The sequence below is a fragment of the Ranitomeya variabilis genome, chromosome 4, assembly GCF_051348905.1.
Source record: "Ranitomeya variabilis isolate aRanVar5 chromosome 4, aRanVar5.hap1, whole genome shotgun sequence".
NCBI lineage: Eukaryota > Metazoa > Chordata > Amphibia > Anura > Dendrobatidae > Ranitomeya > Ranitomeya variabilis.
This window is the reverse complement of record NC_135235.1, coordinates 769,948,082-769,965,678: the sequence shown is the minus strand read 5'-3', so window position 1 is coordinate 769,965,678 and position 17,597 is coordinate 769,948,082. Positions and strand designations below refer to the sequence as shown.

Sequence of the window (17,597 nt, the reverse complement as noted above, 5' to 3'; positions counted from 1 at the left end):
TGGAAAAGGGAACCTTCAGGCACGAGACAACTGGAGCAGTTTGCTCCTTAGGAGTTGGCCAAAATACCTGCTGAGAGGTGCAGAAGTCTCATTGACAGTTACAGGAATCGTTTGCTTGCACTGATTGCCTCAAAAGGTTATGCAACAAAATATTAAGTTAAGGGCCTATTTCTTGAGTTTTATTTTTTTTAAATTCTGTGGAAGCTTGGTTGAAAAGCAATGTCTGACTTTCATTTGTTCATTTTCACACTTTTTATTTATTATTACTTTTGTCAGATTCAAGTTATTTCTGTGACCATTGTGGGTTTTTGAGTCACTAAACTAGGGGGACCAACAATTTACAACACGTGTGTAGGAGGAATGAATATTCTGACTCCACAGCCACTTTCCGGAAATTAACACATAGTGGATGCTGGAGAGTGAAAATTACACATTTGCCATTTTATTACCCAGCACCTAGTGCCCAGATTGTGCTCCCGGAGACACACTGCATATTAAGTGGATTCTTCTCACTATAATATTGCTAAATACAGGGATCCTAAATGTTGTTTGAGCACACTGCAAGACTCAGAAGTGAGAGCGGATTTTGCTGAATTGGTTTATAGAAACTCTTTTACTTTTCAACGGCCTTTGAGCCACTAATAGTGTGGGAACCTCTGTTTTTCCATTGACAGATGATGGACCTGAGTGGGGACTTGTTTTTTGTGAGATGAGAATTGGTATTATTTTCGCCTACATAACATTGATTGGTTTCTTTTTGTTCGATATTTGGGAGGCAGAATGAACAAACACTTGAACACCACACACTACTGGTTCATCCAACAAGGTTTTCTATTAGACTATGAACAGTCATTGTCTTGGTAAATAACACCATGTAACACAATTTTTGTTCCTGGCTTCCAAGTGTAATATTTCAACTGCTTATGTTTAAAGACTATGGAAAAACTACTACATTCAGCACAAACTTTAATTTTATGACCACAACCCAGAAAAATGTTGTATTTATTTGGCAAAAAAAGGAAATTATTATATTTTTGTTTATATGGTCTGATAAAAAACACTTGCATGGTAAATAGACAAAAACAGTCAAAAATTTCCCAAAGGTTCAGAAATGAGTAGGTGTTCTAGATTTGCCAGTGTACTGCAAATCCCTTCCTCGAAGAAGCCCCCAAATGTAGTCCCCCATCATGTTTTCATTATACTGTCCTTGGTAACGACGTTGAAATATCTAGATGAAAGCGCTCGCCTTGCTCCTCTGAGTTCTCAGATTCTCCTTGAACTTGTCAAGATGAGCGTCAAGGATATGGACTTGGAGAGACATTTGCATCCCATTATGGCATAATTCTTTGAGAGTCTGAACCAACTGCACATAGTTTTTAGCCTTGTGATTACCCGGAAGCCATGAAACACTGTAATGAAGCTGTTTCAAGCCATTTTCTCCATCCTGTTCAGTAGCTTGGCGAACTTGTCAGATTCTATGATCTTCTTGATTTGCTGTCCGACGAAGATAACAGCCTTGATCTTTGCCTTGGACAGCTTTGGAAAGAGACCTTGGAGGTACTTGAAAGCTACTGACTCTGTCAAAGCTGTGACAAATTGCTTGATGAGGCCTAACTTGATGTGCATCAGCACCTTCAGAGGTTCTATTAGCTGCTCCCACTTGTTGTTGCTCTTTCCCTCAGAGGTCCGCTGTAGCCAGTCCTTTCTGTGATAGTGTGCCTTAGTGTCACGGCTGTCTCAGAGGCAAATTAAATTTTGTGAAACCGCCTTGAAGGCCCATCAGGAATGACACCATTTTAAAGTCTCCGATGACCTCCCATGCATTGTCGTCATACTTCAAGGCACTCAACAACATCTTGACACTGGTGTAGTCCTCTTTGAGATACAAAGAGTGAGCCATAGGGAGAGACGGGTAGTTGTTTTTGTAGTGAAGCAGCACGGCTTTGAGGCTCCGGGATGAACTGTCTATGAATAGGCGCCATTAACTCGGGTTACAGGTGATACCTATAGCCTCAAAAGACCGGACACATTGTTGCAGAAGCACAACCCATCTTCTCAACAGAAGAAATAGGAAAATGTTTTACGCTTTCTTTGATCTGTGGCTTGCACGCTTTCATCCAATAAGTTCCACTGCTTGAGCCTGGATGTCAGAAGCTCAGCATTGGACTTCGTAAGACGAAGGTCTCTGATTAGAACGTTGACGTCTTTCTGGTTAGGAAAGTATGGCCTTCTCTCCTCAACCGCATCTGTGAAAACATAATCTTGATCTCCAATATCTTCGTCGCTGTCCGACTTGCTGCTTTTTCCTGAAGATGGCTGATCCCTCTTCAGGGGGGTTGGAACAGGCATCTTGGAGCATGGTGGTACTGGGGCAATGGAAGAAGGAATGTCTGGATAAACGATTTGAGGCGCGTTCTTGCCTGTGCGATGTTTGGCAGGATCCACCATGCAGAAGTAGCAGTTGCTTGATTGGTCGGTCGGTTGCCACCAAATTCGCGGGATAGCAAACTACCAAAATGTAACATAGCAGATATAATTGTATGAATTTAAAAGCATGAAATTTTACACATTACTTAATACATATTTTCCTATAGTGCATTGACATATGTGAAAATGTTGTCAATTGCAACTCCTCAACTACTGGATCTAAATCATTGAAATTCTACAAAATAAAGCACTGCCATCTAAATGTTATATTACAGGATGATTTATGTATACTAGAAGCTTGGGCTGATAAATGGCAAATGAGCTTTAATGGGGATAAATGTAAGGTCATGCGCTTGGGTAGAAGTAATAAGATGTATAGCTGTGCTTTATTATTATTATTATTATTATTATTTATTTATGTAGCACCATTGATATCATGGTGCTGTACATGAGAAGGGGTTACATACAAGTTACAGATATCACTTACAGTAAACAAACTAACAATGACAGACTGATACAGAGGGGCGAGGGCCCTGTCCTTGCGGGCTTACATTTTACAGGATTATGGGGAAAATAAAACTCTGTGCAAAACCGTCAATGAAAAAAAACCTGGGGGTATGGGTGGATGACAAACTCACATTTAGTGGCCAGTGTCAGGCAGCTGCTACAAAGGCAAATAAAATAATGGGATGCAGTAAAAGAGGCATAGATGCTCATGAGGAGAACATAATGTTACCTCTATACAAGTCACTAGTGCGACCACACTTAGAATACTGTGCACAGTTCTGGTCTCCGGTGTATAAGAAAGACATAGCTGAACTAGAGCGGGTGCAGAGAAGAGCAACCAAGGTTATTAGAGGACTGGGGGGTCTGCAATACCAAAATAGGTTATTACACTTGGGGCTATTTAGTTTGGAAAAACGAAGGCTAAGGGGTGATCTTATTTTAATGTATAAATATATGAGGGGACAGTACAAAGACCTTTCTGATGATCTTTTTAATCATAGACCTGAGACCGGGACAAGGGGGCATCCTCTACGTCTGGAGGAAAGAAGGTTTAAGCATAATAACAGACGCGGATTCTTTACTGTAAGAGCAGTGAGACTATGGAACTCTCTGCCGTATGATGTTGTAATGAGTGATTCATTACTTAAATTTAAGAGGGGACTGGAGGACTTTTTTTTAAAAGTATAATGTTATATATACTAGATTCCTTGAAAGGGCGTTGATCCAGGGAACTAGTCTGATTGTCGTATGTGGAGTCGGGAAGGAATTTTTTTCCCCAATGTGGAGCTTACTCTTTGCCACATGGGTTTTTTTTGCCTTCCTCTGGATCAACATGTTAGGGCATGTTAGGTTAGGCTATGGGTTGGACTAGATGGACTTAAAGTCTTCCTTCAACCTTAATAACTACTGTATGTAATTGTTCACCTTACCTTCAAGAGTTTTCTTGCAACAGTCGCATGTGAAATGAGGTGCCCAGGACTTGTCTTGATCCCCAACAGGCATGCCGAAATATGCCTTTTAGGCCTTGCACATCTTACGACATGCTTTCACTATTGTTAATGCCATCCAGTGCACATCTTGCCACATGTATGCAATCCTTGATCAGCCGGTCGAGGGTGCATACTGCTGTGCGAGATGTGAGTACGTTGAGCATTTGGAAACCCAGATTCTGAATCTAAATGTGCAGCTGGCAACACTGAGATCCATTGACAATATGGAAAGGAGTCTTCTGCTCACTGAGCAGACGCTCAATGGGATAGATGAGGGGGGGGGATGGTAGGATGGAGCTGCAGGACTGTGAAGCAGCAAGCTGGGTGACAGTTAGGAAGCGGGGTAGAGGGAAGAGTGCCAGGGAGGCTAGTCCTGATCTGGCACACCCCAATAAGTTTGCTAAGTTGGCGGATGAGGGGGGTGCCAGTACAGTGGTAGCACTGCTGCAGCCAGGCATGCCCTCTGAAAGCCAGAGGAGTGACTGCTACAGTAAGGAGGGAAATAGGAGAGCAGTACAGGCCAGACAGGTGCTGGTAGTGGGGGACACAATTATTAGGGGAACAGATAGGGCAATATGTCACAGACAGGGATTGTCGCACGGTGTGCTGCCTGTTGTGAACTCTATGTTTTGGGCTCCCTCTGGTGGTCACAAGTGGTACTGTGTGAGTGCTGTCTTTGGGCTCCCTCTGGTGGCTCTTTGTGTCTTTCTGCAGGTTTGTGGCTGGATCAGCTGTCTCGTTATCTGGTAGTTGGTTTCCTATTTAGCTCACCTGGACTTTCAGTGGTTGCCTGCTGTCAATGTCTTCAGTGCTATTTTGAGATCTCCTGCATTCCTTCGTTATCAGTCTCTTCAAGAGAAGCTAAGTTTCTGTTTGTTCATTTTTTTTGATCATCAGTGTTCATATGTTTCTTGGTTTATTTTTGTTCCTTGTCCAGCTTGCTAATATGTGATTTCCTTGCTTGCTGGTAGCTCTAGGGGGCTGAGTCTCTCCCCTCACACCGTTAGTTGGTGTGGGGGTTCTTGTATTCTCAGCGTGGATATTTTGCATAGGGTTTTTTACTGACCGCACAGTTCCCTATCTGTCTTCTGCTATCTAGTATTAGCGAGCCTCATTTGCTGAATCTGTTTTCATTTCTACGTTTGTATTTTCCCCTTACCTCACCGTTATTATTTGTTGGGAGCTTCCTATATCTTTGGGGTAATTTCTCTGAGGCAAGTGAGGTCTTACTTTCCCTCTAGGAGTAGCTAGTTTCTCAGGCTGCGTCGAGACGTCCAGGAATTTAGGCACGTTCACCGGCTACCTTTAGTGTGTTTGGTTAGGATCAGGTTTGGGGTCAGTCCAGTTACCACCTCCCTAGAGCTCGTGTCTATGTTCATTAACTTAGCTAGTCCGTTTTGTGATCCTCAGCCACTAAGGATCATAACAGCTGCCTACCTGGCGCTCGAGTCCGACACATCGCTGATCGGGTGGACAGATTTCTGGGAGGGGCTGGTGAGGACCCAGCAGTCATGGTGCACATTGGCACAAATGACAAAGTTAGAGGTAGGTCGAAGGTCCTTAAAAACGATTTCAGGGAATTAGGCTACAAGTTGAAAGGAAGGACCTCTAACGTGGTATTTTCCGAAATACTGCCGGTACCACGTGCCATGCCAGAGAGGCAACGGGAGATTAGGGAGGTTAATAAGTGGCTCAAGAATTGGTGTAGGAAGGAGGGGTTTGGGTTCCTGCAGAACTGGGCCGACTTCTCAGTGGGCTACAGGCTCTACGCTAGGGACGGGCTGCACCTCAATGGGGAAGGTGCAGCTGTGCTGGGGGAGAAAATGGCTAGAAGGTTGGAGGAGTGTTTAAACTAGGGATTGGGGGGGAGGGTATTCAATTTATAGGAGGGGAAGATAGTGCAGATAGAGACCTGGGCACAAATAAGGAAGTTGGGGGTGGCGGTGGCATGGGGGTGGGGTTAGAACAGTTAATAATTTAAGAAGGAATAGAGGTACAGAGAGGAACATCAAGTGCATGTATACTAATGCCAGAAGCCTCGCCAACAAAATGGACGAATTAGAATTAATGTTGTTGGAGCATAATTATGACATGGTGGGGATATCTGAGACGTGGCTGGATGAGAGCCATGACTGGGCTGTTAACTTGCAGGGCTATAGCCTTTTCAGAAATGACCGAACAGATAAGCGAGGGGGTGGGGTGTGTCTGTATGTAAAATCATCCTTAAATCCCATCCAGCATGATAATATAGGTGAATCTAATTAAAATGTAGAGTCCCTGTGGGTGGAGATAAGGGGAGGGGGAAAAAATAATAAATTACTGATAGGGGTTTGTTATAAATCTCCAAAAATAATGGAAGCAATGGAGAATATCCTCGTAAAGCAAATAGATGAATCTGTGACTCAAGGAGAAGTCATTATTATGGGGGACTTCAACTACCCTAAAATTGATTGGGGAACAGAAACCTGCAGTTCCAGCAAAGGTAATCGGTGTCTGACAACTATAAGAGACAATTACCTTTCACGACTGGTTCAGGACCCAACAAGGAGGGGGGCACTGCTAGACCTAATATTAACCAACAGGCCAGACCACATATCAAATATAAGGGTTGGGGGTCACTTGGGGAATAGTGATCACAAAATAATAAGTTTTCATGTCTCCTTTAATAAGATGTGTAGCAGAGGGGTGACAAGGACACTAAACTTCAGGAGGGCAAATTTCCAACGGATGAGAGAGGATCTTGGTGCAATTAACTGGGACGATATCCTGAGACACAAAAATACACAAAGAAAATGGGAGACGTTTATTAGCATCCTGGATAGGACCTGTGCACAGTATATACCGTATGGGAATAAACATACTAGAAATAGGAGGAAACCAATATGGCTAAATAGAGCTGTAAGGGGCGCAATAAGGGACAAAAAGAAAGCATTTAGAGAATTAACCCCTTCACCCCCAAGGGTGGTTTGCACGTTAATGACCGGGCCAATTTTTACAATTCTGATCACTGTCCCTTTATGAGGTTATAACTCTGGAATGCTTCAACGGATCTTGGCGATTCTGACATTGTTTTCTCGTGACATATTGTACTTCATGATAGTTGTAAAATTTCTTCGATATAACTTGCGTTTATTTGTGAAAAAAACGAATATTTGGCGAAAATTTTGAAAATTTTGCAATTTTCCAACTTTGAATTTTTATGCCCTTAAATCACAGACATATGTCACGCAAAATACTTAATAAGTAACATTTCCCACATGTCTACTTTACATCAGCACAATTTTGGAACCAAAATTTTTTTTGTGACGGAGTTATAAGGGTTAAAAGTTGACCAGCAATTTCTCATTTTTACAACACCATTTTTTTTAGGGACCACATCTCATTTGAAGTCATTTTGAGGGGTCTATATGATAAAAAATAACCAAGTGTGACACCATTCTAAAAACTGCACCCCTCAAGGTGCTCAAAACCACATTCAAGAAGTTTATTAACCCTTTAGGTGTTTCACAGGAATTTTTAGAATGTTTAAATAAAAATGAACATTTAACTTTTTTTCACAAAAAATTTATTTCAGCTCCAATTTGTTTTATTTTACCAAGGGTAACAGGAGAAAATGGACCCCAAAAGTTGTTGTACAATTTGTCCTGAGTACGCTGATACCCAATATTTGGAGGTAAACCACTGTTTGGGCGCATGGCAGAGCTCGGAAGGGAAGGAGCGCCATTTGACTTTTCAATGCAAAATTGACTGGAATTGAGATGGGACGCCATGTTGCGTTTGGAGAGCCCCTGATGTGCCTAAACATTGAAACCCCCTACAAGTGACATTATTTTGGAAAGTAGACCCCCTAAGGAACTTATCTAGATGTGTTTTGAGAGCTTTGAACCCCCAAGTGTTTCACTACAGTTTATAACGCAGAGCCGTGAAAATAAAAATTCTTTTTTTTTTTCACAAAAATGATTTTTTTAGCCCCCAGTTTTGTATTTTCACAAGGGTATCAGGATAAATTGGACCCCAAAAGGTGTTGTCCAATGTTTCCTGAGTATGCTGATACCCCATATGTGGGGGGGAACCACTGTTTGGGCGCATGACAGAGCTCGAAAGGAGCGCCATTTGGAATGCAGACTTAAATGGATTGGTCTGCAGGCGTCACGTTGCATTTGCAGAGCCCCTGATGTACCCAAACAGTACAAACCCCCCACAAGTGACCCCATATTGGAAACTAGACCCCCCAAGGAACTTATCTAGATGTGTTGTGAGAACTTTGAACCCCCAAGTGTTTCACTACAGTTTATAGCGCAGAGCGGTGAAAATAATTTTTTTTTTTTTTCACAAAACTTATTTTTGGGCCCCCAGTTTTGTATTTTCCCAAGGGTAGCAGGAGAAATTGGACCCCAAAAGATGATGTCCAATTTGTCCTGAGTACGCTGATACCCCATATGTTGGGGTAAACCCCTGTTTGGGCACACGGGAGAGCTCTGAAGGGAAGGTGCACTGTTTTCCTTTTTCAACGCAGAATTGGCTGGAATTCAGATCGGATGCCATGTCCCGTTTGGAGAGCCCCTGATGTGCCTAAACAGTGGAAACCCCCCAATTATAACTGAAACCCTAATCCAAACACACCCCTTACCCTAATCCCAACAGTAACCCTAACCACTCCTCTAACCCAGATACACCCAACCCTATTCCCAACCGTAAATGTAATCCTAACCCTATCTTTAGCCCCAACCCTAACTGTAGCACCAACCCTAGCCCTAACCCTAGCCCTAACCCTAGCAATAACCCTAGCCCTATCACTAGCCCTAACACTAGCCCTAACACTAGCCCCAACCCTAGCCCTAACCCTAGCCCTAACCCTAGCCCTAACCCTAGCCCCAACCCTAGCCCTAACCCTAGCCCTAACCCTTGCCCTAACCCTAGCCCTAACTCTAGTCCTAACTCTAGCCCTAACCCTAACCCTAATGGGAAAATGGAAATAAATACATTTTTTAATTGTTTTATTTTTCCTTAACTAAGGGGGTGATGAAGGGGGGTTTGATTTACTTTTATAGCGGGTTTTTTAGTGGATTTTTATGATTGGCAGCCGTCACACACTGAAAGACGCTTTTCATTGCAAAAAATATTTTTTGCGTTACCACATTTTGAGAGCTGTAATTTTTCCATATTTGAGTCCACAGAGTCATGTGAGATCTTGTTTTTTGCGGGACGAGTTGACGTTTTTATTGGTAACATTTTCGGACACGTGACATTTTTTGATCGCTTTTTATTCCGATTTTTGTGAGGCAGAGTGATCAAAAAACAGCTATTCATGAATTTCTTTTGGGGGAGGCGTTTATACCGTTCCGCGTTTGGTAAAATTGATAAAGCAGTTTTATTCGTCGGGTCAGTACGATTACAGCGATATCTCATTTATATCATTTTTTTATGTTTTGGCGCTTTTATACGATAAAAACTATTTTATAGAAAAAATAATTATTTTGGTATCGCTTTATTCTCCGGACTATAACTTTTTTATTTTTTTGCTGATGATGCTGTATGGCGGCTCGTTTTTTGCGGGACAAGATGATATTTTCAGCGGTACCATGGCTATTTATATCAGTCTTTTTTATCGCGTGTTATTCCACTTTTTGTTCGGCGGTATGATAATAAAGCGTTGTTATTTGCCTCGTTTTTTTTTTTTTCTTACGGTGTTTACTGAAGGGGTTAACTAGTGAGGCAGTTTTATAGGTTGGGTCGTTACGGACGCGGCGATACTAAATATGTGTACTTTTATTGTTTTTTTATTTTATTTAGCTAAAGAAATGTATTTATGGGAATAATTTTTTTTTTTTCTTTATTTAGGATATTTTTTTTATTTTATTTTTTTTACACACATGTGGGGATTTTTTTTTTTACTTTTTTACTTTGTCCCAGGGGGTACATTACAGATCATTGATCTGACAGTGTGCACAGCACTCTATCAGATCGACGATCTGCTGTGCAGGGCTGCAGGCTTACCAGCGCCTGCTCTGAGCAGGCAGTCGGTAAGCCACCTCCCTCCCTGCAGGACCCGGATGCCGCGGCCATCTTGGATCCGGGACCTGCAGCGAGGAGGGAGGTAGGAGACCCTCGGAGCAACACGATGTGATCACGTTGCTCCGTGGGTCTCAGGGAAACCCGCAGGGAGCCCCCTCCCTGCGCGATGCTTCCCTGTACCGCCGGTACACCGCGATCATGTTTGAGGGGGTTAATGTGCCGGGGGCGGTCCGTGACCGCTCCTGGCACATAGTGCCGGATGTCAGCTGCGATATGCAGCTGACACCCGGCCGCGATCGGCCGCGCTCCCCCCGTGAGCGCGGCCGATCGCGTATGACGTACTATCCCGTCGGTGGTCATACGGGCCCACCCCACCTCGACGGGATAGTACGTCTGATGTCAGAAAGGGGTTAAAGGAAGTAGGTAGCGATGAGGCATTAAATAAATACAAAAAATTACATAAATTCTGTAAAAAGCAAATCAAGGCAGCAAAGATTGAGACAGAGAGACTCCTTGCCAGAGAGAGTAAAAATAATCCCAAAATATTCTTTAACTACGTAAATAGTAAGAAACTAAAAAACGAAAGTGTTAGCCCCTAAAAATAGTCTGGGTAAAATGGTGGATGAGGATGAGGAAAAAGCCAATATGCTAACTGACTTTATTTCATCAGTATTTACACGAGAAAATCCCATGGCAGACAAAATGACTAGTGATAAAAATTCCCAATTAAATGTCACCTGCTTAACCCAGCAGGAAGTACAGCGGCGTCTAAAAATCACTAAAATTGACAACTCTCCGGGCCCGGATGGGATCCACCCCCGAGTACTGCAGGAATTAAGTACAGTCATTGATAGACCATTATTTTTAATCTTTAAAGAGTCCATAATAACAGGGTCTGTACCACATGACTGGCGTATAGCAAATGTGGTGCCAATATTCAAAAAGGGGACAAAAACTGAACTCGGAAATTATAGGCCAGTAAGCTTAACCTCTACTGTGGGTAAAATCCTGGAGGGCATTCTAAGGGATGCTATACTGGAGTATCTGAAGAGGAATAACCTCATGACCCAGTATCAGCACGGGTTTACTAGGGACCGTTCATGTCAGACTAATCTGATCAGCTTCTATGAAGAGGTAAGTCCCGGACTGGACCAAGGGAACCTAGTGGACTTAGTGTATATGGACTTTTCAAAAGCTTTTGATACGGTGCCACACAAAAGGTTGTTACATAAAATGAGAATAATGGGGATAGGGGAAAATATGTGTAAGTGGATTGAGAGCTGGCTCAGGTATAGGAAATAAAGGGTGGTTATTAATGGAGCACACTCGGACTGGGTCGCGGTTAGCAGTGGGGTACCACAGGGGTCAGTATTGGGCCCTCTTCTTTTTAACATATTTATTAATGACCTTGTAGGGGGCATTCAGAGTAGAATTTCAATATTTGCAGATGACACTAAACTCTGCAGGGTAATCAATACAGGGGAGGACAATTTTATATTACAGGATGATTTGTGTAAACTAGAAGCTTGGGCTGATAAATGGCAAATGAGCTTTAATGGGGATAAATGTAAGGTCATGCACTTGGGTAGAAGTAATAAGATGTATAACTATGTGCTTAATTCTAAAACTCTGGGCAAAACCGTCAATGAAAAAGACCTGGGAGTATGGGTGGATGACAAACTCATATTTAGTGGCCAGTGTCAGGCAGCTGCTACAAAGGCAAATAAAATTATGGGATGCATTAAAAGAGGCATAGATGCTCATGAGGAGAACATAATTTTACCTCTATACAAGTCACTAGTGCAACCACACTTAGAATACTGTGCACAGTTCTGGTCTCCGGAGTATAAGAAAGACATAGCTGAACTGGAGCGGGTGCAGAGAAGAGCGACCAAGGTTATTAGAGGACTGGGGGGTCTGCAATACCAAGATAGGTTATTACACTTGGGGCTATTTAGTTTGGAAAAATGGAGGCTAAGGGGTGATCTTATTTTAATGTATAAATATATGAGGGGACAATACAAAGACCTTTCTGATGATCTTTTTAATCATAGACCTGAGACAGGGACAAGGGGGCATCCTCTACATCTGGAGGAAAGAAGGTTTAAGCATAATAACAGACGCGGATTCTTTACTGTAAGAGCAGTGAGACTATGGAACTCTCTGCCGTATGATGTTGTAATGAGTGATTTATTACTAACATTTAAGAGGGGACTGGATGACTTTCTTGAAAAGTATAATGTTATAGGGTATATATCCTAGATTCCTTGATAGGGCGTTGATCCAGGGAAGTAGTCTGATTGCCGTTGTGGAGTCGGGAAGGAATTTTTTTCCCCAATGTGGAGATTACTCTTTGCCACATGGTTTTTTTTTGCCTTCCTCTGGAGCAACATTTTAGGGCATGTTAGGTTAGGCTATGGGTTGGACTAGATGGACTTAAAGTTTTCCTTCGACCTTAATAGCTATGTTACTATGTTCATGGAATACATTCTCACTCTTGTATTTATAAATTGTCCACACACCTAGCAAAATGCATCTGCTGGGCGCAAACAACCCCTTGATGCCATCTAAAAAATATAATTGCTCTTTAACTACGATTTCGTTATTCTCTTACTCAGCAATAGCATAAATCGAAATGTAGGTTCGTGTCTTCTGTGCTTTTATAATTGTGTGACTACTATTGAACAGTCAAAGAATATTCTAGAAAGTTCAAAAAGCTTCTCAAAACTTCTAGATAATTCTGGAAAATTGTGGAAACTTCTGCACAATTCTAGCAGTTCAAGAACATTCTAAAAGACTACTCGGTATTGAATACGAATCGAGATTTTTAACCAAAAACAGACAAATTTCTAAATTTCATTGTTCTGATCACAGAAAGTTTTAGTGGAACAAGAACTATTTTCTATTTGTTTTAGGCATAACGGGTTAGGAAAACACATTTTCTACCAAGGAAACAAAAATTGTTACGTAGTTTAATTAAAGTTTTTACATAGCTTGCCATTTTATGGACAGTTTAAATAGAAATGTTCAAAAATATAAAACTCAAGGATATTTTATTAAAAAATAATTGTTTTATCTTAGCAGATGACTGTACCAGGAGATCAGAGGGACAGTTGACATCTTCAATTTTTAAATATGATGATCTCAAGATCCTACAAGATACAACTGAAGTGAATGCCATTACTCCAGATATATCATCATCCATTCAAAGCAAAGATCTAACATCTGATCCTATGAAACAGGTCCCATCTTCTGATTCATTACTGACTACTAAGGAAAATCAAAGTCACAAAAGAGGCATTAAAAAGCAAAAATCACATTTTGTTACACACCAAAGAACTCACACAGGAGAGAAGCCTTTTTCATGTTCAGAATGTGGGAAATGTTTTAACCATAAATGTAATCTTGTTACACACCAAATAACTCACACAGGAGAGAAGCCTTTTTCCTGTTCAGAATGTGAGAAATGTTTTATCCAGAAATCAGACTTGGTTAATCACCATAGAACTCACACGGGGGAGAAGCCTTTTTCCTGTGCAGAATGTGGGAAATGTTTTTCCCGCAAAGAGAATCTTGTTAGACACCAAATAACTCACACAGGACAGAAGCCTTTTTCATGTTCAGAATGTGAGAAATGTTTTGCCTACAAAGGGCATCTTGTAGAACACCAAAGAACCCACACAGGAGAGAAGCCTTTTTCATGTTCAGAATGTGGGAAATGTTTTAACCAGAAATGGAATCTTGTTTGTCACCAGAGAACCCACACAGGGGAGAAGCCTTTTTCATGTTCAGAATGTGGGAAATGTTTTGCACATAGATCAAATTTTGTTAACCACCAGAGATCTCACACAGGGGAGAAGCCTTTTTCCTGTTCAGAATGTGGGAAATGTTTTAAATGGAAAATAGATATTGATCGCCATCAAATAACCCACAAAGGGAAGAAGTCTTTTTCCTGTTCAGAATGTGGGAAATGTTTTACAAATAGATCAAATTTTGTTATCCACCAGAGAGCTCACACAGGAGAGAAGCCTTTTTCCTGTTCAGAATGTGGGAAATGTTTTAACCAGCAAGTGAATCTTGTTCATCACCAGAGAACTCACACAGGGGAGAAGCCATTTTCCTGTTCAGACTGTGGGAAATATTTTGCACGTAAATCACATTTTGTTAGACACCAAAGAACTCACACAGGGGAGAAGCCTTTTTCATGTTCAGAATGTGGGAAATGTTTTATCCAGAAATCAGATTTGGTTAATCATCATAGAACTCACACAGGGGAGAAGCCGTTTTCCTGTTCAGAATGTGGGAAATGTTTTAACCGGAAATTAGATTTGGTTAATCACCAGAGAACGCACACAGGGGAGAAGCCTTTTTCCTGTTCAGAATGTGGGAAATGTTTTAACCGGAAAGCGCTTCTTCTTAGACATCAGAGCAGTCACATAGAGGAGAAGCCTTTTTCATTTTCTTAATGTGTAAAATATTTTACTTGGAAATCAACTGTTAATAAACATCAGAGATGTCACATAGGGGAGAAGCCTTTTTTATGTTCATAATGTTGGAATAGTTTTAATAAAAATTGAATCTTCTTAAATGCGTTGTCTCTTGTAATTCCTCATGCTTGCTGACAAAAGGATACAACTAAACTTTATTAATGCCAAATGTAAAACTATACCTATAATTTACCCCCTGAAGGTTAATCAGTAGGTGACTAATAGAAAAAACATGTACCCCACAGTTCAGTATATAGGGTGAGGTGACGTATACAGACTCACTCTCCAAGCCTCTCATTTCTATGGGTTTCATCATCCTCACCAAAGGAGACTCATCAGGAGACTATTTAATATTGACCTATATTCAAGCGAGACTAGACAAAAAAAAAAAAATCATGTATCATGTTATCGGAAACAGTCAGAAAACCAGCCACATATTGGCAGACCCCAGACCTCAAACTATATACTTCGTAAGTTTATAAGCCACTCCAGTGTCAGGAATAGATAGTATGTGACAATATAGTATAATAAATGCCTAGAATACTACTTCCTGCAATTTGTGCCAACTTCCGTGGCTTTGTCCGGAGCTAATGTCCGGAGATAATGTCCGGAGCTAATGTCCAGAGATAATGTCCGGAGCTAATGTCCGGAGATAAGTGACATCACCAGTGTCCTACATCCAGGCAGAGCACAGGGGCCCCAGGCAGCATATGGGGCCCCAGGCAGAGCACAGTATCCCCAGGCAGAGCACAAGGGCCCCAGGCAGCATATGGGGCCCCAGGCAGAGCACAGTGGTCCCAGGCAGAGCACAGGGGCCCCAGGCAGCCTATGGGGCCCCAGGCAGAGCACAGTGGCCCCAGGCAGAGCACAGGGGCCCCAGGCAGCATATGGGGCCCCAGGCAGAGCACAGGGGCCCCAGGCAGCATATGGGGCCCCAGGCAGAGCACAGTGGCCCCAGGCAGAGCACAGGGGCCCCAGGCAGAACATGGGGCCCCAGGCAGAGCACAGGGGCCCCAGGCAGAGCACAGGGGCCCCAGGCAGCATATGGGGCCCCAGGCAGAGCACAGGGGCCCCAGGCAGAGCACAGGGGCCCCAGGCAGCATATGGGGCCCCAGGCAGAGCACAGGGGCCCCAGGCAGCATATGGGGCCCCAGGCAGAGCACAGTGGCCCCAGGCAGAGCACAGAAGCCCCAGGCAGAACATGGGGCCCCAGGCAGAGCACAGGGGCCCCAGGCAGAGCACAGGGGCCCCAGGCAGCATATGGGGCCCCAGGCAGAGCACAGGGGCCCCAGGCAGCATATGGGGCCCCAGGCAGAGCACAGTGGCCCCAGGCAGCATATGGGGCCCCAGGCAGAGCACAGTGGCCCCAGGCAGAGCACAGGGGCCCCAGGCAGCATATGGGGCCCCAGGCAGAGCACAGTGGTCCCAGGCAGAGCACAGGGGCCCCAGGCAGCTTATGGGGCCCCAGGCAGAGCACAGTGGCCCCAGGCAGAACATGGGGCCCCAGGCAGAGCACAGTGGCCCCAGGCAGAGCACAGGGGCCCCAGGCAGAACATGGGGCCCCAGGCAGAGCACAGGGGCCCCAGGCAGAGCACAGGGGCCCCAGGCAGCTTATGGGGCCCCAGGCAGAGCACAGTGGCCTCAGGCAGAACATGGGGCCCCAGGCAGAGCACAGTGGCCCCAGGCAGAGCACAGGGGCCCCAGGCAGAACATGGGGCCCCAGGCAGAGCACAGGGGCCCCAGGCAGAGCACAGGGGCCCCAGGCAGCATATGGGGCCCCAGGCAGAGCACAGGGGCCCCAGGCAGCATATGGGGCCCCAGGCAGAGCACAGCGATATTTTGGACCACTGTGCGGTGTTTCAGACCCCCTGTGTGATGTCTGGGGCCCTGTTCTTAAGTATATTAAAGATTAAAGTAACGTATATTAAAGTATATTATAGATCAAATTTGACACGTTTATGAGCACCATTGAGTGATATACTCAAGAATGACATAATTTTTCAACATTTTATGGTTTCAAACTGTAAACACAGAGTTTTTTTTACTTCAACCAGAAAACCTTAACGGTTCATAAAAAACTTGACTGTTCAGGATATGATAAAAGTCATAGTATTCTGAATCTTTAACTTATAAAGATACCTTTACATGGGGTGATTATTGGTTCCAGAGAGGCTTTCGGCCGATAATCGTACACATGGCTGGTGACAGGACAATACAATATAAACGTTCAAAGGTAAACACTGATAACATTAAAATCTAATATATAATTGCCTAGAATACTACTTCCTGCAATTTGTGCCAACTTCCGTGGCTTTGTCCGGAGATAATGTCCGGAGATAAGTGACGTCACCAGCGTCCTACACCCGCTCAGGGTGGACAAAGATATATGCCTTCGTGGTGCGCGGCACTTTTCTGATTGGTTGCCGCCTGCCGCGAGCGACTGCCGTACTGTCAAGAATTGTCAAGAGCTGGTGAGTGCAGCCATTTTTTGTTCTTTCTTACTATTATTTATTAATTGTATTATTCTTACATTTGAATAAATAAAGTATATATGGATTCTAGACTCCCGATTCTTTAGAATCGGGCTGCCATCTAGTATAGTATAATTCTTGTGTTTTTCTCCTATAGGGACTGCCCTAATTTGGTATTGTAACAGCTGTTAATTAGTAGTGCAGACAAATCATCCTAGACTAAACTCCATTTTCAGACAGGGGAGATGACACACAGGTATATACTATATACAGGGGTGATGACATAGAGGTATATACTATACAGAGGAGATGACACACAGGTATATACAGGGGAGATGACACAGGTATATACTATATGCAGGGGGAGGTGACACAGGTATATACTATATACAGGGGAGATGCATACAGGTATATACTATATACAGGGTGAGATGACATACAGGTATATACTATGTACAGGGGAGATGACATACAGGTATATACTATATACAGGGGAGATGACACACGTATATACTATATACAGGGGAGATGACACACAGGTATATAATATATGCAGGGGGAGATGACACAGGTATACACTATATACAGGGAAGATGACATACAGGTATATACTATATACAGGGGAGATGACATACAGGTATATACTGTATACAGGGGAGAGGACACCGGTATATACTATATACAGGTGAGATGACATACAG

At 43.2% G+C, this 17,597-nt stretch overlaps 1 protein-coding gene across 1 annotated transcript in view; it reads left to right on the top strand.

Annotated features, from left to right (window-relative positions):
• LOC143766939 (uncharacterized) overlaps positions 1 to 14,517 on the top strand; it is a 61,949-nt gene extending 47,432 nt beyond the window's left edge. Inside the window, exon 7 of the mRNA XM_077254955.1 lies at positions 13,020 to 14,517. Within this exon, the coding sequence (XP_077111070.1) occupies positions 13,020 to 14,404 (1,385 nt within the window). The 3' untranslated portion in view covers positions 14,405 to 14,517. The remainder of the gene's footprint in view (positions 1 to 13,019) is intronic.
• The last annotated feature ends 3,080 nt before the right edge of the window (positions 14,518 to 17,597 follow it).